Source organism: Eulemur rufifrons, chromosome 4, assembly GCF_041146395.1.
Source record: "Eulemur rufifrons isolate Redbay chromosome 4, OSU_ERuf_1, whole genome shotgun sequence".
NCBI lineage: Eukaryota > Metazoa > Chordata > Mammalia > Primates > Lemuridae > Eulemur > Eulemur rufifrons.
Window position 1 is genome coordinate 19,906,742 of NC_090986.1, and position 22,391 is coordinate 19,929,132.

Consider the following 22,391-nt stretch of genomic DNA (forward strand, 5'->3'; position numbering starts at 1 on the left):
TAAAAATTCATTATTTTTAAATGAAGGAGCACTTCAAGAAACAAAAACACCTAATTAGTTCATCCAACCTAAAAATACCTGGAGGAAGAAATAAACACTCCAACAACAACAACAACAAAAAACAAGCAACCTAAATTGCAATAATTTTTCTCTCCTCCATAACAAGATGTTATTTGTATGTGCAAACAAAATTAATGATAATCAATGTACAAGGACTGTCCGGAAAGTAGCCAGCCATGTAATTGCTCTCATTATGTTAACAATGGCTGGATACTTTCCCGACAGCCCTCGTATATTGGTTAGGGATCTATACAATAATCTACATATATATATAATATATATTTTTAACAGGGATGGTCAGACTCTGCTTATAATCACCTGCTACTTCATAAATATTAAGCTAGTCTTAAAATTAACTTGCAAACATAAACATAGAAATGAAGTAAATGAATACATAAATGTGTGTGCTCAGTCACCCTTAAAAACAGTATCAATAACAAAGCCTATAACAGAGATTTCTAATGAATTCACTTACAAGTTATCCCTTATTTTAAGCCAATGAGACAAATTTTGTGCAATTCATTTTCTATGGCCACAAATGACCCCTGTGGACATTTCTGTCCAAGTATCAGACTCTGAAAACTTCACGTTATTCTATTTTAACTTCCATCATAAAAATATAGTGACCACTTTGACCTTTCTTGAAATTTTTGAAATTTGAAGAAAAGAGAGAATTAGAGGAAAATGACTTTAAAATGTAAATTAATGCAGGAAAAAAGCCTTACCTCTGTAACAAATAAGCTCTGTGCTTCCTCTTCTGCCTTTACAGGAACTGTTGAGCATATGTATCGGCCCTGGCGTCTCAGGATGGCCGTCTGGGAACAAAACCACGAGGAAAAGACTTGGGTAAATGAAGAAGGCAAACACACCCTGCAGCAGGGCCTAGCACCCACACAGTCCCTCCAATTCCTTCCAGTCGGTGCAGCTGCCTCCTGAGGTCACGCACAACAGATTCCACCTGGCACACTGAAGTGCCACAGCCAGGCTGGGTAATAAATAGCTCCTGCTTCTTTCTGGATTCGGGGCCCAATGATCCTGCCAAGACAGAGTAGAGGCCCCTTTCACGGTCCCACAACCCCAGTACCTAAGAGCATGGATAACAAGACACGCAAAAGGTCCTCAATCAATAATTGTTAAATGACCTACGAACAGCGAATGCTGCCTTCCCTCCCAGGAACAGGAATACTAGAGCTGTTCCTGTTCTTCAGGCTTAAATGCTTATTTTAACTAAAATGACTTAGGCAGCAGCATAACTACCTCAATAACTGGGCTTCAGGTTTCAGAAAGGAATGTTCTAGGTTTTTTTCTCCCATGGACTACAATCCTTGGGTACTATTAACAGATCACAGTCATAAAAGTAGTATACATGAAAACATTTTGCTAACAAAATCCACCTGTTAGCTCTTCGTGGCTAATTACTAAGCGGAAATCTCATGGGACAGGTCCTGGCAATTTCCCTTCTTCCTTTGGTTGGAGGAAACTTTGGGTCCAATCTGCCATCCCTCTTCCCTCCAGCCCAGATGGAGAACTTTAGGACATGTATTTTGTATATGCCCCTATTTTCTCTCTGTTGTGTCCACTTCACCTACGTTTATTATTAAATATTTTCTTGCACTATATTCCTTTTTGAAAGTAATCTTAAAGCCTATTTTTAAAATCAGGCTTCCTTCCTGTAAAGAAAGGGAAGGAAAGAATTCTGTTCTCCATCAAAGTCCTCAGCAGGTAAATTATTCATTCATTCAGCCTCTGGGAGGGCTTTCAAGACACTGGGTCTAGGTTTCTTGGTGAGTATCACAAACGAGTGGTGACCTTTAATACACACCTATTCTCATGAAATGACATAGAGATAAGTGACCACAGCACGGAAGAGAAGCACAATCTGTTCAAAAACCTACAAAGCAATAAACTGATTATAGTGACTATCAAAGTTGTTATGAATCAGGTATGTTACCAATAAAGGGAGATTTTTTATGAAATTCTACATACTTCAAAAAAGTAAACATTCTATATCCCCATTTATTGTGTCCTAATCTTCATTTTGCTGGGTCTTTCAAGATTTTTGAAATCACTTATAATACTTTTAAAATATTCATGAAATGGCTCAGGTCAAGAAATGGGACTATCAGGGTCATTCACAGGCTAGTTCTCATCACAACACTAGGAAAAAAGAAAATGTATTACAAAAATTTCCTAGTGGAATTACCAACTCAAGAAACTTTAATTATATGACACTTTTCCAAATACCCTCTGAGGTGAGAAAAATAACACTTTCTATGGTCAAAAATGACCCCTGTGAACATTTCTGTCCAAGTATCAGACTCTGAAAACTTCACATTATTCTATATTAACTTCCATCATAAAAATATATGATCTTTCCGATTCTCATGTATCAAAGTACCATTATGTTCTCATTTGAAAAAGAGAGCAACTTTAAATCATTAAAAAAAGAGACCTGAGTTTTAACAGATAAGATAGTACAATATTTCTCATTTCAAAATTAGGTTTACACATTTATCATTACTGATCAATTCCTAACTTTGATTTTGATAAAGCATAGTTTTCTGACCAAAGCCCATTTTCTCCCTGACACTTCATCCAAATAAACTAAATTAGATATGTTTCTTTAGTTCTTTAGTTCTTTGAACTATATTAGATCTGTTTTAGATAATCTCCAAAGGTGGCTGCCATCCTTCTTTATATATACATACTGCTGCTTACACCAAAAGGCGGAGTCTATTTCCCCTTCCCTTACATTTGGGCTCACTTTGACCAATAAGGTGGGGCGGAAGGGATGGTGTATAAGTTCCAAACCTAGCCTTTGTGAAAACTGGCCACTTCCATTTCCTCCTTCTTGGAAGCCAACTGCCATCAAAAAAGTTGAGACTGAGACTGAGACTGAGACTACCGTGATGAGAGGAAGTACAAGCTGGCCACATGGAGAAGCCACATACACAAAGAAAGAGGCCCTACCAGCCCCACCTGGTCCCTGTCATACCAGGTGAGGTACACCACAATGTGAGTGAAGAAGCCATCTTGGACATTCCACCCCCACAGATAGCAAGTAAAACTGATGAACACCCAGCTGAGCCTTAACTAGATTTTGGAATTGTGAGAAATAATAAATCATTGTCTTAGGTTACTAGGTTTTGGGGTGATTTGCTACTTAGCAATAGATAACTGAAACAAGACTGTAAGAGACTAGGAATAGCTCCAAATTGGAGTACTGAAGAATACTGCCATCTTCATGAAAATGGATTTCAAATACTAGTTACAGTACAGAGTTAGGACAGAAGCAGTGAGGAGAGACACCATGCTGCAATCTAGTTTCCATGATCACCCTTCTACTTGGTCAAAGCCCTGAAAGAGGTCAAGTAAGACAGAGTAAAACCCTTGGATCTTACGAGTAGTCTGCAGTGTCTTCTCTTCAGGAAAAACACTCTACTGATCATCTAAGGTCTCAGCATAACCATTACTTCATCCATTCATCCAAACCTTTACTGGGTCCCCACCTTCTACCAGACACTGAGCTAACAACTAGAAACACAAATTTTAATAAAATGTAGTTGCTGTTCTTATAAAGCTTATAGTCTGATGAAAGAGGATGATAAGGAAATAAATTATTACACTGTGATAAGTACTACAGAAGGTATAGAAAAAAGAACAAAGATGCACAGGGTGGTATGACAGAAAAGAGTTGTGGAGTCTAAATCCTACAGGACAGATACGAGGACATCAGGAAAGGGCATACTGAGGGAGAGATGCTTAAGATAAATTGTAAAGGATGAGCACCAGTTGGATTTAGGACAAAAGAAAGAGAAACTTGGAGATAAGCTTACCCTTGGGAAGTTCAAAGAACAAAATAAAGAAATAATAAGTGAGATTAACTCTGCAAAAAAAAAAAGCTTTCATTAAGTCCTAGAACTAAAAATATGCCTTAAGTCAAAGCAAAAACTGCCTAGAACTCTGATCTCGAATTAAATAATACTAAAACCCTACACCTGGGATAAGAATGCGCCAATAGAAAGAACAGGCTCTTATGGCTGAAGCAATTTTGTCAGTGTCTCTACTACTATTTATAAGGAAAGGCTGGACCCGGGGGACTATTGGACTTGGCACCAATGGGACAGTCACCATTTGGTGCCATCAGCTGTCAAGGTCTTCCCACTCACTGCCCTTGCTCTGCACAGAGCCTCACCAAGCCACTTGTTTACAAATGCTTCCCATTTAGACTTTCCTACTGGGAGAAAATGCACCGCCAATGAAGGCATCCTGATCTGCTTGTTAATTCCAGTTCCCAATGTACATTAATAAAATGGTATTCTGGCTTGTTCTCTTGTGGAGTTGGCTGCTATGAGTCAGCTCTCCTGAGGCTCAAACACTCTGGTCATACTGACCAAATCCTAGTCCTAGATCCTCAGATCTGATCCTGAACCATGGTGACTTCATAAACCACCCCCCGAGACCTGTCTGAAAAGCTAGCCGATCCCTGGCCCCATTATCCAAAACTCTCCTGCAAGCACTTGCCTTTCTTTCCCCTACCTGATTGCTAATTTTTTTGAGGACAGAAGACATATCTATTTGTATCTCTGTGCTAAGTACTCAATAAATGTTTCAATAACGAATGAATAAAACAGCCAATGGAGATAGAAATAGGAACCTACCAACAACCACCCATTACTTGCATATAAGTTTTTTTTCTATTACTACAAAAAGTTCTCTGGTCCATTATAGAAACTGACAAGGGAAGAGTATAGCATAAGTGAAGGCTCTATTTTGATTTCTCCATAGATTTTGTGTACTAAGAGTCACATTGAGATAATAATCTACTTTGTGCAAAACTGATTCACATTAAATTTCTGTACTTTTATTTATCTAGCTTATAGCAGAGCCCAAGTCAATACCAAGAGATTTATGCTCAAAGAGCAGCACTAAAGCCCTTCTCAACAATGAGCTATATTTTCTTCTTCATGGCTGTAGTTTTCTTTTCTACTTTTCTATCAGTTAAAATCACATTCTTGCTAAAAGATGGGTCCTAATTCACTTTATATAAGTTATCATTAAGGTGGGCATAAAACGTATACTAGTTTCATTCCTATATTTGAAAATAAATTATTTCCATTGTGCTAAGAAAGCAATACATTTGAAAATGGGAGGGGAGAAAACATTTCACACCATGAAATGCCATATGGATCTGAAAATCAAACCTAAACACTGCTAGCGTCTCAGACAACTATTGGGATAGAAATCTCACAGCACAAAACACAACTGAAAAATAAAAGCCCTCTCCTACCTATTACAACAGCATCTAAATTCTATTCAGTCAGTGCTGTTACTTAGGTTAAACACTGGTAGTCTCTGACACCCACAAATCCTTAGTTACCTTGGCCAAGTATGGGCAGGACTCTTATAAGGAGTTCCACAAAATCACAGGTGTAATTGAAAAGACCAGAAAAGCATGAGGATGTACAGACACCTGAGAACCCCAGGTCAATCTTTATGAGCCTATTTTTTTAAGGGAATGAGTTTAAAAAGTAGAGTCGCCCCCACACTCAAAGACAAAGACTAAAATTTATAACTGTCTCCAAGTCTAGTTTGGAATGACAAATTTCAAATAGATCCTTTCTATTAAAACAAACTTTTTTTCCCTCCTCAGTTGAAATGATTCCCTCCAAACACTGGGTCACCTGCTGCAACTTCAGCTTAAACTCAGAATCCCTCTCTACTAACTAAATTCCTGGCCACACCCAGGCCAGGGCTCGGTCTGGCCTCCACCAGTAGCAGCCAACACCAGACCCTGAGCCCACTGAAGCTGGGGATACTAAGAAGCTCATGTTTCCAACCACAAGAAATGTGAAGAGAATCATTTCATTAAACTTCTGATGAAAGAATCTGAGAAGTGATATTGGAAAGAGTTTTCAGTTAGGAGCCAAGAAACCCGAGTCCTCATCTGAGCTCTGCCTCTAATTAGCTGTGTAATCTTAAGGGAAGTTTGAACTTTCCACATCCATAAGATAAAGGTCTTCTAGGACCGCTAGGCTTCCTTTCTGGTTTAAAAATTCCACAGTTCTGTGAACACGGAATTCTAAGTCTATTCCTCTCAAATAGTTTATCTGAGTGCTGGGAATTGCTTTGTGAGAAAGTAACACATAAAAGACATCCAGAAAAAAAAAATACATGAGTACTATATTTGCTTTGATTTATAGTTGTATTACCCCAATTATTTTTCGTTATGGAAGGAACTGTTGAATTAAAAGGAGAGAAGATTCACTACAAAGATTTAAATAAATATAAAAGTGAGTATTAACAAAGACTTATTTTGCTAACCCTCTCAACTTGTATGGCACTGGATTTTTTACTAAATCACTTTATAATGAGTATTAAACTATAAAAAAACAACCCTCTTAATTCCTGGTGGGAAGTATGCATATCCACTGAGTATTTAAAATATCATATTTTATTTTATAAGATTTTAATTAAAAGACTGAAACAATGGGCCCGCCCTTCCCCTGGGGCCATAAGAACAATGAGCTAAAGACAATATCCCAGAGCAGTGGGTGGGCTGTAACCTGAGCCAGCTGCTGGGCCCAGTGACAAAGTGTCTCCCCATCTCTAGTGTTCAAAGGAGCAGAAAGCCGGAGTGTCCTCCCTCAGACAGAAAAACAAAGATCAGACAGACAGCCCAAACTGTGAGTGTGGGCTTTGCGGCAGTTAGAGATGGGCAGCATGGACGCTGGGAGATACAGCAGCGTCCCCCCTCCTCAGGAGACAACGCCAAGGACAGGCAGAGCCACAGAGCTCAGCGGAGACACTGAGTCAGAAGAGGGGGAGGCAATGGTTATTGAGCACAGGACTGCAGACGTGGCCGGCTCGAGGGCAACTTCTAGGTACCTGGAGTCCTGCCTCTAAGAGGGTCTACTCTGAGGACTGGGGATGACCTAAAGGCAGAGAGAAGAGGATCTGAGACCCACATTGACCACCTGCTGGACAGAGAAGCCCACCAGGCCTGGAGCTCCTTCAATTCCAACCTACCTTGGGCTAAAATGTGGAGCAGTCAACACCTTCTCTCTTTATAATGTTACATAAAACATCCCATATTTGTGTCTATTTTTGTGTTTGTTTTCATCTACTTAGTAGAACTACCCCTTCAAACCTCTGAGGACATTGTGCATTTGTCAGAGAAGTAGTACTTTAATCTGCCACAGGAAGGGCAGCTCCTAGGGTGGGCATGGAGTGAGAGGTGCAGGGCTCAGGATAGGGAGGGATGTGGACACAGCCAAAAAGCAAAGCCCAGGAGGTGGGAGCGAGATGGAGCTCTTCAGGCTGGTGCTCCTAGGCCTGGCCGCCTCCCCCAGTGAGTGAGTAAACCCTAGGTTGAATTTTTACTGTGCTCAGCTGGGCCAAATGGATAGGGTCCACGTCAATGTTCTAAAGTTCTCTCTTATTTCAAAAGACTCCCCGTTAGATAGATGGCTCCCAGCCGCTCCTTCCCTTGTCTCCAGGCCTGAGTCAAACTGCATGGTGCTCACATCTCTGTAGAGCTACGTCCCTTTGATATCTGCTGGAAACCCCACTTGGTTGCACTGGTCTGTACATTAAATGTCTTGTATCTGGCACAGTATTAAACATTACTATTAGACAACACTGGGAACTTTGCTGCAACTTATTGAGCACAGCAGTGATGGAACCCTTCCAAGTGTCTGGCAGATGCATTTGTTTCAGAGCATATGACTTGCTTTTTGAGAGGCTGAGTACCAGGCTAGGCTGGAAACTAAAATTCACACAGGGCGTTCCCCACATTTCACCTCGTGGTTCATGTCCTGGCAGCTAACCCACAGTATTCTATTAACGTCACACAAATTCCATTTTCAGGGAAGCAGTTGCCTGAGGATTCTCAATGTTTAATTTGCTAATAATTTAAAAAAATGAGCAAAGTATAGGACAAGACAAAGGTCCGGAGAAGGAATTCCATAAAGGTTTCTGGGAGGGATTTAATGAAAGACAACTCCCAAGGACCGAATTAAAACATTACAAGGGCTGGGCTTGATACGGATACAGAAATGTGCGTTTCTCGTGGACTTTCTCAGCCTGGCCTCCTCTGGGAAAGAGGCTACAAACCCTCCCTCCTGGAGAGTGGGGGTCTCTCTGTCTCTAAGTGCTCCTCTTCACTGGCTCCTGCAGGGTCCCCGAGCTTCCACCTTTACTGTCTTTCTGTTCCCTCAACAGTGCTTATCCTTCACTCTGCCAGATGTCAGTGACTTGCTGAGAGGTACACATAAACACAGTGCAGCGCTCTAACCGGTGCACTCGCCTTCTGTCTGTCGTCCCTCTTATCTATTCTCTACAGCTGCCAGTCGTCTCACTAAAACTCCCATCTGATAGCATCGTGCCTCAGCTTAAATTCTTTCAGTGACTCCTCACTGCCACCAGAACAAAATCCAAACTCCTCAGCATGACCTAAGACCTTTCATGACTGACTGTATCAACTTTTCTGGCCCCTTCTTCTGCCCTTCTCCAACCCTCCAGCAACGTGGAGCATTTTGGATTCCCTAATGCACCGGGCCCCTCCGGCTGGCTGCAGAGTTGCCCAGCCTGACCTGCAGCTCGCAGCCCTCAATTAGCACACGTGCCAGTCTGCTGAAATTACTCCAAACCATTTCTGCATCTCCTACTAGACTTGAGAAGCTGACCACGTTATTCACCTTTGCTTCTCCAATACCCAGCATAACACCTGGCACAAGCTATATTAGCTTGAGATTTTAAAACGGGGATTGTATAATTTAGTTGTGAGATCAGTCTCTGGTGAGACTTCAGGGAGCTTCTGTCAGCAAATAATGTCCTGTGTCCTAACAAGGCATATTTCAGTAGACCTTTGGGAATCAAAAAAATTTCATTCTGCTGCCTTCTCAAATCCCCCAAATCACACGCCATATAATTGTCGGTTCAAAAGCAGTAACTTACATGTCCAGAACCCTTAACAATTAGACTCATCAATGAAGTGCACTTTTGGTTTGATTTGGTTGTACAAAGAAGCAAGTTTTAAATTACTTCCTAAGTACTACTGCACAACTGAGGACAGGAGAGGTTCCCAGAAAACCAGGAATGACCCTGTGGTCATTCAGGGCCCAAGTGGCAGGTCTGGCTTCCCGATCAGTAAGGGAATCAGCTTGCTCCACATCACATTACTCTGCAACTAAAAACTGATGCCTTCAAAAATAAAGTGATGTCGTCTGGGGGAGAGAGAAGCTGGTTAGCCTTCCTAGTAACCCAGCTTCCTCCACACCATCTGCAGGGCACCAGCAAGGGTGTGCAAAGAGCTCTCCCGGACGGTGGTATCTCTATGGGTTCTCACCCATCTATGGGAATCAAAATTTTAGGGCAAATGTGACCCCTAAATTATAGATTAAGAAAAGTTAGTTTTAGGAAGGTTTATCACTTACCAAAGGAACATAGCAGTAAGAGACAGACCTGGGGGCTAAAAATCCCATGGACATATGACTAAATCTTGGGTCCTGCCACTACCTCTAGTGTCCAGAGCACCCACTGTCCCTCTTATTTGCATTCCCTTCAATAACATTACCTTGAGGGAGGTGTAAGCAAGTGCAGTTTCCCAGTCGTCTGTGTATGTCTCTGGTTGTCTTTCTTTAGAATGCAATTTTAGTTGTTAAAAGAACCATACTTTTGGGTTGAACACCTAGCACAGTGAATATGTTTCAAGTTAAAATATATCTATTATAGTCACGTGACACTTAACGATGGGAACGTATTCAGAGGAATGCATCCTTCAGCAATTTCATCACTGTGTGAACATCACAGAGTGTACTGACATAAACCTAGATGGGATAACCTACTACGCACCTGGGCTGTCTGGCATAGCCTATTGCTCCTAAGCTACAAACCAGTTCAGCATGTTCCCGTACTGAATACTGGAAACCACTATGACACAAAGGCAAGTATTTGTATATCTAGGCATATCTAAACATGGAAAAGGCACAGTAAAAATACAGTATTATAATTTTATGGGACCACTATCTTATATGTGGTTTGTCATTGACCTAAAGGTCATTATGTGGCACACGGATTTATATATCCCAACACACCAGTGAACCTTCCTTCAGGACTTGACGTAGACAGGCACGCTCCCTCGGTGACACCCTTCACTCATGTGTAAGGTTTCACTTATGCACTGAGAATAATTTCACTCAAATATCTCTGTGAGTTTATCAGCAACATGCTGGTCTTGTCAGAACAGCATTTTAGCTCCTGGGCTATCATCCAAAGTCTTCTTTCAAACAGAGTGGAGCACAGATTACGCACTGCAGATGAAATGCTAAGCAGATGGGGAAGGCAACCTGATTCAAGGACTTCTGACATCAGGGGACTTCCCTGAACTTCCTCAATTTGTCCTCCTTGGATCTCATGCACACACTCAAGGGTGCTGCTGACTGAAGGCTGCTCAAACCCATGCAGGACACAGTCCACATTATCCAGGTTCTTTCAGGCAGGCTTGATAGGAAAAGGCAGAGAGACAGACATAGCAGGACCCTTTTATGTTGCAGGAACCATAAAGATTTTGTGCCTGGTATCATGTTAAATAGTACCTGGTAATTCTGAGGCCCAAACCTGGATTTCCATTTCCTTTTAGGATTCTTGGTTTTGGGTTGGGTTTGGTTTTGCATGCAAATATATTGTGTCTCCCTCTCTTTTACTCCCATGATTTGCCACCTTGAGATACGACCTCAAAGGCAGCTGGCGCCAGGATCTCAAATCCATCCATTTGTGCAATATGTATTAAGTGGATAAAACACTACTGTAGGATCTTGCAAATGCAAAGATGGATTTTCAAAAAACTATGGTTTGTAATAAAAAGAACTATGGTTTTCTATTCTCTTGGAGACGTTATTTTCTATTTAGGAAAAAAATAATAATCAGTCCCATAGTTACAAATAATTACAATAAAGAAGGATATGCAACGAATACTATAGATATAGAATATCCTTCATCAATCTCTGCCTAAGCTACCCCTGATTTAAGATATCATCCTTAGTTGAAATCTTCCTCTATCTACACCTGTTGGTCACCTTTAATATCCTAAGACATATACATTAATCACATAAATAAAGCTGTCTTTCTAACCCTTATTGGTATGTCTGCATTTATCCAATTCTTCCAATTGTAAAATTTTAACCATTCTCTCTGACCTATTTTAAATGTTATTTAAATGTTAATAATATTAAATAAATGTTATTTTTTTAAAAAAGAAGAATGTGACCTGACATGGGGAATACAAACATACAATGGTAGACTACCTGGTTCATCAATATCTTTCATTCTACATGATCAGAGAATAAAACCTTAGATTTACTTCATTTATACAGGTGGCATTTTATACATGTGTGCTCTATTTCATCTGGTTATTTATGTAGTTAATCCCAAATTCCCACATGATCCTAAGTTTTCCTAAGCACTGCATGGAACAAAAATCATGTCATACAGTGTCCACTACATGAAAGAAAAAGCTACTTTCCTCAGCAAGGGAAAAACATGAAGAAAATGATAAAATGCTTTATAAACATGAAAATCAACATGCTGATCTTTTACTCTGTTTTAGCAGGAGGCACCACAGGTCTTAAGGGCACTGTCACACTGTGTTCTGTATGAATGCTCCAACCCCCAGCATAATATTTTCAATCATGTCCCCTAGGGCCATATGCCATGGAGCATGGGGACACAATGGCCCTTACATCACTGTAAAAGAGCATGTGGCTCCAGAGGGATACCCGTGGATCAGTGAGGAAAACGAGGAAACCCACCTTGGGTGCCACATCAGCTGAACCTAACTCTAGCAGGGTCCATGGCTGGATGGTCCTGCTACCCTATATGACTACCACCTGCATTTAGAAAGGATGGCACAAACACAAAGTTAATTGTGGTTCCTCAATGTATTTTTGTGGTTGCTCATCTGGACTCTAGTATAAAAGTTGGGTTTTTATAGAAGCAATTTTCACTCTCAACACTTCTTCCTTCAATTTAGGAAAATAACACTGAATTGGTACAGTCCAGTGCTGATATTCCTTGCAGTCTGGTGAGCTAAGCAAGGCAGTTTTAGTTAAACAAATTAAAGAACAAACAAAACAGCCAAGGTAATGATAATTCTAAATGTTCCTAAATCACTTTCTTTTCCTGATATATTTCTAATAAGAAAGAAAGGTTATAAACATACATCTTCAAAAGGCCTAGGAATGCATCTCAAGATTAGATTAAATGTTCAAAACAGCTACTTGAGCTCTATCTTTATTACTTATTTCAACTCTATATATCATTTATGTTTAGTAGCTCTAATAGTTGAGAGCAATATTTTTACATCTACTAATTTTCTGAATTTCTACCCAACGAGGTAATGCTTTGTTACACACTGATTCATCTTATCTATGAGACATCCAAAGTCACTCTGCCACGGTCCATGTTGTCTACCAAACATCCCACCAGTGAGCTTTGAGCACTGAAATGTCCCTTCCTTGGGTGTCACTTGGAATCCCTCCAAGTAACCCACACTGGGCATTTTGCTCCTTTCATCCTCAGGGTCCTCTCATGTCTTCTTTTCCCAGTCCAATGTCTACCCAGCCTTCACTCCAAGGGAGGTCACTGTAGGACTGCAGGTCCCTCACTCTCCCCTGACCCTGCCACCGTAACCCCCATCCATCGTTTGTTTTCTCTTCTCTGTTCCCAGGTTGTTGAGGTGTCCAACAAGGCTAATTGTTTTCATCGAAATCTTAGGTGAGAGGAGCCCACTCTTGGTTGGTAATTCATTTGTTTGTTTAATTCAACAAGTATTTATTGAATATCTGCCCCAAGCCATGTGTTCTATGTGCTTAAAAACTAAGATCCCTACCTCCTGGAGTTGGCATGAATAAATCAGAACACATACAAATGTTAGAGGCTGACACGAGAAGGAAGGAAGAAATAAATCAGAGCAAGGTGAAGAGGATTGAGAATGCCACAGGGGGCCGGAGGTGTAGCAGTCAGCAAGGCCTCACCAGGAAGGTAAGCTGTGGAGAAAAACTTGCAGGAGGTGAGGGGCAGCTGGGTAAAGAACATAGGGACAAAGGAGAGGTCCTCAGGTGACTGTCTGGAGGGACAGAGGACCCCGAGAAGGCCAGCCAGGCTGGAGTGAACAGGGAACTGGGCTGGGGGAGACCCTTGGGCCTATGTCAGGCCTTCACTGAGGGACTCTGAACAGAGGAACCTTTTAAACAGTACCTCTGGCTCTTCTATTAGGACAAACTGTTAAGGGGCAAGGACAGGACCCAGAAGACTTGAGAGGGCGCTTGCATTAATCCAGGCCAGAGGGGACAGACAAGGGTCACAGCAATGGGAGACCGAGCTGATGACACTCACTGTTACCTGCCTCCAGTTCCATTCTCCACAGCCTGCCTTCCAAACCCTCCTCACCCTCCCAAGCTGCACCGGCCCCTGGTCAACCTGACATGAGCTCCCTCAACCCAATTAATTCACCTCTAAATTTCTCAATATATAATCCTTTCCTTGCTGTGTAGAGCTAGCAGTATCTCTCCTTCCTAAACTCCTCCCCCAAAGACCCTTAATTCCATCCCCACAGATGCCCCCTAAAGAGCCTTGCTTCAGTACACCCCATATTATTCCATATCTTCAATCTCTTCTCCATTCCTGGGTTTCCCTCCTTAGCTCATTCTTGTGTGTTCCAAATTCTGATAAAACCTCTCTCACAGACCTTGTCATTGCACTGAGCCACTAGGATTCCTTCTCTCTCCTATTTTACTCTAACCTGTGTCTCTCCATTCACTTTCTAGCCTTGGCTGGTTACCAACTCTACCGCCCTTTGTGGACCTCCCCAGCAGTGGAACAAGATTGCCCTCTCTGCCTGCCCTCTTCAAACTCTCCCTTGCTGCCTGGACTCTGCCATTTCCCAGTTCTTGTCCTAACTTTCCGTGTCTGCTCCCCACCTCCCAGAAGGTGTTCCCTCAAACTTCAGGCCCCAAGGAGCCACTGTCAGACCCCTGGCCCATTTGGTTGCTGCCTCACATTTCTGTGGGTGAGTCCAGATCTTCCTCTTTAACCCTGACCTCTCTTAGGCTGGACTTCTGCATTTCCAACCACTGAAAGAGCTGCTAGCACCTGGATGTCCCACTAAGCTCTCAAACCTAGTACTCCTAAAATACACACCCACTGGGCTTGATTTATGTAATGACATTGGTCACAGTCTCCTGCTTATTGTTAATATTAATACATGCCTTTATCTCCTCTCCTAAGTTTTAAGCAATTTGAAAGCAGAGACCCCATCTTAAATTTATAGTCCCAAGCATGTCATGAAGCTGAGCCCTTTTACAAGGAGTACAAATATAAGTTAAATAAATACACTCTTCAACTCAGCTGATCAGTGCCATCTGAAAAGGAAGCTTCTCTTTTTAAGAAATATTCGATAATAAAAAAACTTATCGGTCACTGTTTTCTGTAAAAGGCATTACACGAACTAGAACTAAAATTCTCATCGCCTGAAGGTCTGACCAGTGTCAATTTATAAATATTCTTTATCCAGATTTTTTAGGTAGGTCCAATCCTAAACATGAATTAATATCCCAGAAACCACAATGTTCACAGAAAGTTACATTGCTGGCCACTGAATTATGACTGATAAAAATTTCGAGGAATTTATAAAAAGAATACTTTTCAATAGAAAACAAAGTATTGAGGTTTTTTTTTTTTTTTTTTTTTTGGCAGCATATAATAAAAAAGTGAGGACAAAACACCGTGAAAAAAAATATTTTCTTTTCAAAAGGACAGATGGGAAATGAGATCAGTGACTTCCAGGCCTTTGTAAGTAGCAGGGCTTGGCTTCCTCTCCAGGCCAGTGGTTTGTAGATCATTATCAGTCTCATGTAAGTAGAAGAGGAAAAGAATCAGAGGAAAAATAAAAATCAGGATGTTATTGAAAGGGAAATGGAGTAACCACATTTTTCTATACAATGCTGAGAACACTCTAGGATTCTCCTGTATCTAAACATCTCCAAAAAGGAAAATTTCTAGGATTGTCAATTTTTAACAATCTTTGCTCTGTAATTCCATCCTTCCTTTTAAATTCTCCTGCTAAGACACTGATATTGATAATACACCATGAATATCAGTAGAAAAAGCACCTGAGGAGTCACTCCTCATCCTGACTTTGCACTTAGTTCTAAGACAACAGTTTCACATCCATAAATACAGCACACAGATCCTATAATGGCACATTCTTTTTAACTGTGGCAAAATATACAAAACATAAAATTTACCATATTAACCATTTTTAAGTGTACAGTTCAGTGACATTAAGTGCGTTCTCACTATTCAACCATCACCACCATCCATCTCCAGGACTCTTCATCTTCCCACACTGAATCTCTGTAGCCATTAAACACTCACTTCCCATTTCCCCTCCCCCAGCCCCTGGCACCCACCATTCTACTTTCTGTCTTTCTGAATTTGATTACTTTAGGGACCTCATATAAGTGGAATCATACAGTATTTGTCCTTTTGTAACTGACTTATTCCACTAAGCATAATGTCCTCAAGGTCCATCCATATTTTAACATGTGACAGGAGTTCCTTCCCCTTTTAAGGCTGAATAATATTCTGTTGTATGTAAATACCACGTTTTGTTTATTCTTTTGTCCTTCCATGGATACTTGGGCTGCTTCTACCTTTTGGCTATTGTGAATAATGCTGCCATGAACATAGATGCACAAGTATCTCTTTAGTCCTTGCTTCCAAGTCTTTTGGGCATATACTCAGAAGTGGATACAACATGCTCTTTTTATCCTTCCATACAAATGCTATCCCTTGTTTGTTTATACCAGGCACCAAAGTCTAATTTTTAAGAAATATGAATAGTATCCATAAATTGTCTCCCAACATCCTTTTTTACGATTTACTACCATTTTCATATTCTACCACTTTACATAATGGCACAAACATTAGAAAGTTGTGTAACAAGTCAGGATACAAAGAGCTTAAAAGCCAGATGAAGATTCAGTGGATCAATCACAACAGTTAAGAATATTACCACCAACAGAATCACCTGGTAAAGGACTTCCCCTTAAAGGAGAATCGTGATTGGAAATCAATGGTCAGGCCCCACCCCGGATTCTACGTCTCTGGCTGGAAAGGTATTACTTTCAGTTTTATAAAGGTTTGCTGTTTCTCAAGCAACCAGTCAACTTATATTTCTTGATATAAAACATTAATCCAAAGGTTATCACCTCTATCTAATTGCCTATTAAAATTTACCTATAATTTTGCTCATGGAAAAGTAAGTTCTCAGACTTATGCCAAGTAAACGTGGTGAGGCCACAAAACTTTAAGGATAAAGGTTCATTAATCACTGGAAAATATACTCCTTTTCAGACCATGTTTCCCCTGCATTTTTTAATTTCAGAAATTATCTAATTTCCACCAACCGAATCACTGATCTGGCAAACATTTTTACAGATCTAGTCACCAGGACTTCCACGTGTGCCATATGGTATTAATATTTACTTCAGGAATCAAAGAAAAATAACCTAACATTCATAATAACTTTACCAATTTGTAATGTACTGACAGGTATTCAACCCCAGTGCCCAGTGTGCTAAGGGATTATGTGTGCGTGGAGGTGAGTGGGCAGAGGCGTAAACCTAGCACTGAGCGCTCTTCAGGACCACAGCGTGGGTGACACCTGCACACAAAAGCACAAAGCAGTTAGTAAAGGACCGAGACAACGTACTGACGTGTTAACGTATCCAGTGTAGACAGGGAGTAGTAGAGGAATTAAGAGAAAGGGAAAACAAGTCACTGTTGAATTAAACAGTGTCAGAGGATGTGAAATTTCAAGTGACCTCTAAAGAGTGAGATGGGCTGAGAAGAGAAGGCGCTGCTGGCAAGAAGAACCATGACGCCAAGGCAAAGACAGATCCCCAGGCACTAGGATTTGAGCCTGAAAAAAGAAGTGCCATCAGCCACTGATGGCTGTATTTCCTGCGGCATTCCTGTCCCTGGCTGTGGCAGATAATACTTTACTTCATAAATACTCTGAGAGTTGGGAACTATTGTTTTGATTTTTTTAAATCTACATTTACTTCATCTCTCTCTCTGTCTCTTTTTAACACTCTTCTCCCATCCTTAGGTGAACATCCAACCAACAAATCTTTTTTCCATACAACTCATTTTCAGAGAACGTTCAGCTGTCCTTAGGACTCGACCAATAAGGGCTCAAGATCAACAAGTGCCCTGCATGAGAAATGTACAAATGCATCATCGCCGTCCACACTTAAATATTTAAGTGCAGTAAATCACCCCTCAGCATGCATTTTGCTCACTATTTGACCCATTTCCTAACCTACTTGCTATCATTTTTCCATATGAAATAAAATATTTTCCCCTGATCTAATTTGTTCCCTCTGCCTCTAATTATTAATAAAATGCTAATTCTGTTCTTCTTGTAAGAAAACAGAGAAGGACTCTGTTGGAGAAGGAAGAGGTCTTGGCATCACTAAGACCTTTTACTCATCCAGCTAATTAGACAGCTAGTAATATCACCAAGAAAATTTAGCAAGAAAGCACAGTGTAAACAGCTTTACCTGATGAGAAAGTGGGAATCTATAAGAAAACAAATAATTGTACCCAAACTTAACTGGGCCCATCACAATTCCTACAATAGAGATCAAAGCTTTAATTCAAGCTCCTTAATCTTTGGAAAACTTCTCCCAAACAGAAAATAACACCTGCTCATTCATTCTTGGCCTTTCCTAGGATACACGTGCCTGATACTACTAGAGAAGTAGATACAGGCAAAAGGGGACAGAGGGGTTTTCTCAGAGTTTCAGTTGTCTAATTCGACAACTGCTTAAAATCCAGGTATCCTGTCCCTGGGATAAAAAATGATATTAAATTATCTGTATCTTGTTTATTTGGTTTGTTTCTTAAGCAATTTTATCTCAGGTCCGCAAATTCAACTTTACATTCTAGGTTGCAAACTCAAAAAAACAAAACAATTTTGTTGCTCTAATTACTACCAGGAAGAACATATACTTCATGCTCACAGAAACCTGAGATAACCTTTAGCTTCCTCAGAGAATACTACAGGAAAAACTTGTCAACATGGAGTAAAACTTGCAATCATTTGATTTTGTTTCTCATTTATTGCCAAATCATAGGCAAAGGGTATTATTCTGAGGTTCCCATTTATTTGTCCTTTCCTGTGTAGTCTATTTATGTAATGAAGTTTTCAAAGAAGGGTATTTCTTGGCATGATCTGGACCCACTTACCAGTGCAACACACACTGGCAGCAATATCACAGTAATGGTCAATTTCATTCCCATGGCATTCCTTTTTTTCAGGAAAGGGGTAAAGAATAATAATTTTTCTGCCCACATATCTCTAACAAATTAGAAAGAGTGAACATCTGTGAAAAGTCTCACCTCTGTTATAAACTGGAGTCTCTTAAATTTTTTAGGGGAAAAAAACTTCAAGGATTATAATTGTTATTAACATGGAAGTTTCTAAAGACAATTCAGTACACACAGAACCATACGGAGTAGGTTATGTTCTGAGGGGTGCGATTAGAAAGATGGTGGGGAGGAGATTTTAATGTCAATTATTTCAATATTTAATCTGTCATTTATTTTTTTATATGAGTATGTAGTACTTTTTGAATTAAACAACAGAGAATCAGTGAAGCTTAAAAAATAAGACAGATCAGTTCACAGAAGACAGGCTTTGGATGGACACAGCATCACGTAGAGAAGTGCCCAGGTAAGAGCATTGAGATGGAGAAGAAGGAAGAGACAGGATTGGTCCCAGGAGACCAAGGGAAGTAACCAGAACCTCCAAATAGACCGCGGTGACTCTAGGTTGCCAGGCATCTATCACCACTGGATTTCCTGGAGGAAGAATGTTAGTCTCACTTACAGCCTAAAAGACTTCAAGCTTCAATCTGGAGAGCAGCTCACAGAAGGAGCTGTTCCGAGTTCTCCATGTTTTCTCCAAGGAAGAGCACCTACGTTACACCAGAGAGTGATGTCATGACACTCCTGGCAAATCCTTCACTGGGAGCCCACACACAGTTCAGGGCCTCCCAGGGCAGGCTCCCAAAGTACCATCCTAGAAGACTGTGTGACAAAAACCTCCACTGTTCCCCAGCAAAGCCTAGCCTTAAGACCCTAAGGTGTATGGCCAATGTATCTAAATCAAAATTTGAATCTAAACAAATCTCCTATAACATAGGAGCCAACTGTACCCACTAAATCAGCCCAGAGTGTAGCACTTTTTTATTCTCGATAAAACACACACACATATTTTTGTACATATATCATTAATATGCAAAGTTAATACCATTAAAAATTATCAATTCATGAAGGAATGCTTGGAAGAATATAACGACATAACTTTTCTCTCTTAAGTAACATCTTATTTCCATCTTTTAAAAATCATAAATTAACCAAATAATAAATAAGTAAATAGAAAAACATTTATTTGTGAAGACCAAGTACATGGTTCTATTGACAGAAATATAAAGTTATTTACCTGAAAGTCATCATAAGGGAAGAGCAGCATCTCCCTTAGGCAGTCATTCAGGATCTGAGTCTTCTTCTGGACAATGACATTTTCATAGTCTAGTGGCTCAATTAGCTTTGGCTTTGCCTGTAAGGCGAAAAGGTAAGCGAGACATTCTTATAAACAAATGCAATTTCCTAAGATGAAAGAGCTTAATACATTCTACTCTATGTTTTGTATTTTCTATAATTACGGTATGCTAGTTTGGCTATCAGAAACAGACAAATACAAATAAAAGTTGTTTTCAAAGGGACAAAAGATGCTTCATGGTACCCTGTCTATTCAGAGTGATACATGTTCAATTATTTAGGCACAAAGAAGCTCTGCATTCTGACGGAGCTTCCAGTCATTTCCCTGGTCACCCCTGACTATATCTGTCCCTTTCCAAGGCCTAGGGTCTGCCTGAGCTACCCGGATTAGGGATCCAGCCATGGCCTGGCAGTCAAGGCTGGATGCTCAGAACAGCTCCAGCCATGATACCATCCCTTCTTGGCTCAGGGCCTAAATGCATCCACAGTACTCATTATCTCACATAAGGCTCCACAGAACCCTTCTCTGAGTCTCAAAATATCCCTTTCTATCCCAAAATATCTACACTTACTTATGTAGTATCTAAACATAGAAAAAGAATGAGATGGGCCAAAATCAGACAGGCATGGGAGAGGGGAAAAGGTACTACTTAACCTGGGCTTGTAGGTGAACTGTAGAGGCTGGGGGTGTCCATCACTAACACACATTGAGTAAAAGAAAAAGGTAGGAAGTAGGGAAAGAAAAAGGAACATGCCTTTTCTAGCTATTTCCAAAGTTAGTCTTTATGGTTAAAATCTCTTTTATGTATTGTCCGTCATTGCCACCGTGTTTATGGATCACCTTATGCATGCAAAGCACCAACTGGGCTAGGCTGGGGATAAAGATACATATTCAACTATAGTACAGTATGCCAAATGCCAAAATGGGCACATATATATATATATATATATAGGATGTTATCAGAAGTAACTAAGACTATTATATCAATAGTTACTACAAGATTATTTTTGAAACTATTAATTAAAAAATCATCTAATATATATAATCTCAATAAATGCTATATATATTTAAAATGACAATTTGTATATAGGACCTACATTAAAGACATCTGGTATGTGGCATCTAAATTGGCAACTGTGACTAAGGCTGCTATATGTTCCCAAAACCCGTCTCCTTTTCTTGCGAGTACAGGTAGACACCATTTCCCCGCCTCCCTGTGGTTCAGTGACTGTCTTCTAACCAATGGCATTTGAGCAGAAAGGATGTAGCCACTGCCTCACCTGACCCTCCCCCTAATTTCATGTGTCCTCTCCTGCTACGTCCCTCTGCCAGCCACACACACAGGACCCAGCAGTGGACTGGGAGGCCTGAAGAGAAGATGGAGCCCTAAGACAGAGGGAGTCTGGATCCCAAATTACCCTGCAGAATGCTGCCTGCTTAAAACAGGAATGAAATACCCCGTGAGCAAGAACTGAAACATCTACTGTGTTCAGCCACTGAGATTCCGGAGTTGTCTGATGCAACAGTCAGCTAGCTCTGCCTAATGTATGTATAAATACTCATATTTAATTTCAATGACTTGATTTAACTGGACTCTACAAAGATGTTTTGACATGCTATGAAAAAAAGCAATACCTAAATAAGTGCACAATTATTATAACTAAGTAAAATATTTGCTAGAGACAGGGACTAAAAATATGCAAAATCAAAAAATTAAAGCTATATAGTGAAAGGCTAATATTTAATAGTGAAAGTGTAGGTAATTCCTATAAAACATTTGTAATGTCAAAATGTTTTTACATTCACAAAAGACAAAAAGAGATTTATACAAAGTAATTATTTTTAAAATAAGAGTTGCCCCAGAAAATAAAAATATTTCCAAAATATTTTAATTCAGTTTTTAAAAAGTGATTCACTCCTTTATTTCTGTTTGCCACACTGCAATGTGGGAACCAGTGAATAAATGCTTACTGGCAAAAATGAATGGATGATTAACATTTTCCTTAGGAACCATGCCCATATTCCTAATAAAACCCAAAAATGCACACAGCTTTCATAAATCCCATTATAAAGAGGTCAGATGCACAAATACTGCAGAATGAGGTAGACGCCACATTCTCCCCTGCCTTACATGGTGTCTGCCACATTAGCAGGGGCAGGGAGGCTGTTCCTCTGTGACAGCCCGGACACAGGCATAGGCACATGCTGGGCAGGGCTGACTGCTCGGGTGGAATCATCCTCCTTCCCCTTCCTAAGGGCACTCAGCTTCACTCCCTCCAATAAGGTGCATGCTCCTTCAGACTGTCCCAAGGCAGAGACATAAGGTGAGCCCTGACAGTGGAGGGTGCTGCCGAGAATGGCAGGGCTTTTTCTAGGTGCCAGTGTTTTTTGGTTTGGGGATTTGGGCTTTGCTCCTACAGCATGGCAGCAGGAGGGCCTTCTTGGGGAGATCCAGGGGTATACCCTCCAGGGAGCCCCACTGCTACTCCCTGGGTGGTTCCCTGACCACCTGCTCCAGCCTGTGGCACCCTCAGCAAGCTTTACCACCATCCCATTAAGCCACAACCACACTCTCCAACCAGGCCTGAAAGTAACCAAATGAGCATGGCAATGTTACAATAAAACTTTACTCACAGAAACAATCAACAGCCAGATTTGGCCCAAAGACACAGTTTGCTGACTTGTGTTTTAAAGCTAT

General features: G+C 40.6%; 1 protein-coding gene across 12 annotated transcripts in view; it reads right to left on the reverse strand.

Moving 5' to 3' along the window:
• DOCK9 (dedicator of cytokinesis 9) overlaps nucleotides 1–22,391 on the reverse strand; it is a 267,093-nt gene that overhangs the window by 125,908 nt on the left and 118,794 nt on the right. For all 12 annotated transcript variants that reach the window (XM_069467604.1, XM_069467598.1, XM_069467602.1 and 9 more), the window contains exons 2-3: nucleotides 19,634–19,750; nucleotides 786–875 (exon numbers count right to left, since the gene is read on the reverse strand). In XM_069467604.1, coding sequence (XP_069323705.1) covers nucleotides 786–875; nucleotides 19,634–19,750 — 207 coding nt within the window. The remainder of the gene's footprint in view (nucleotides 1–785; nucleotides 876–19,633; nucleotides 19,751–22,391) is intronic.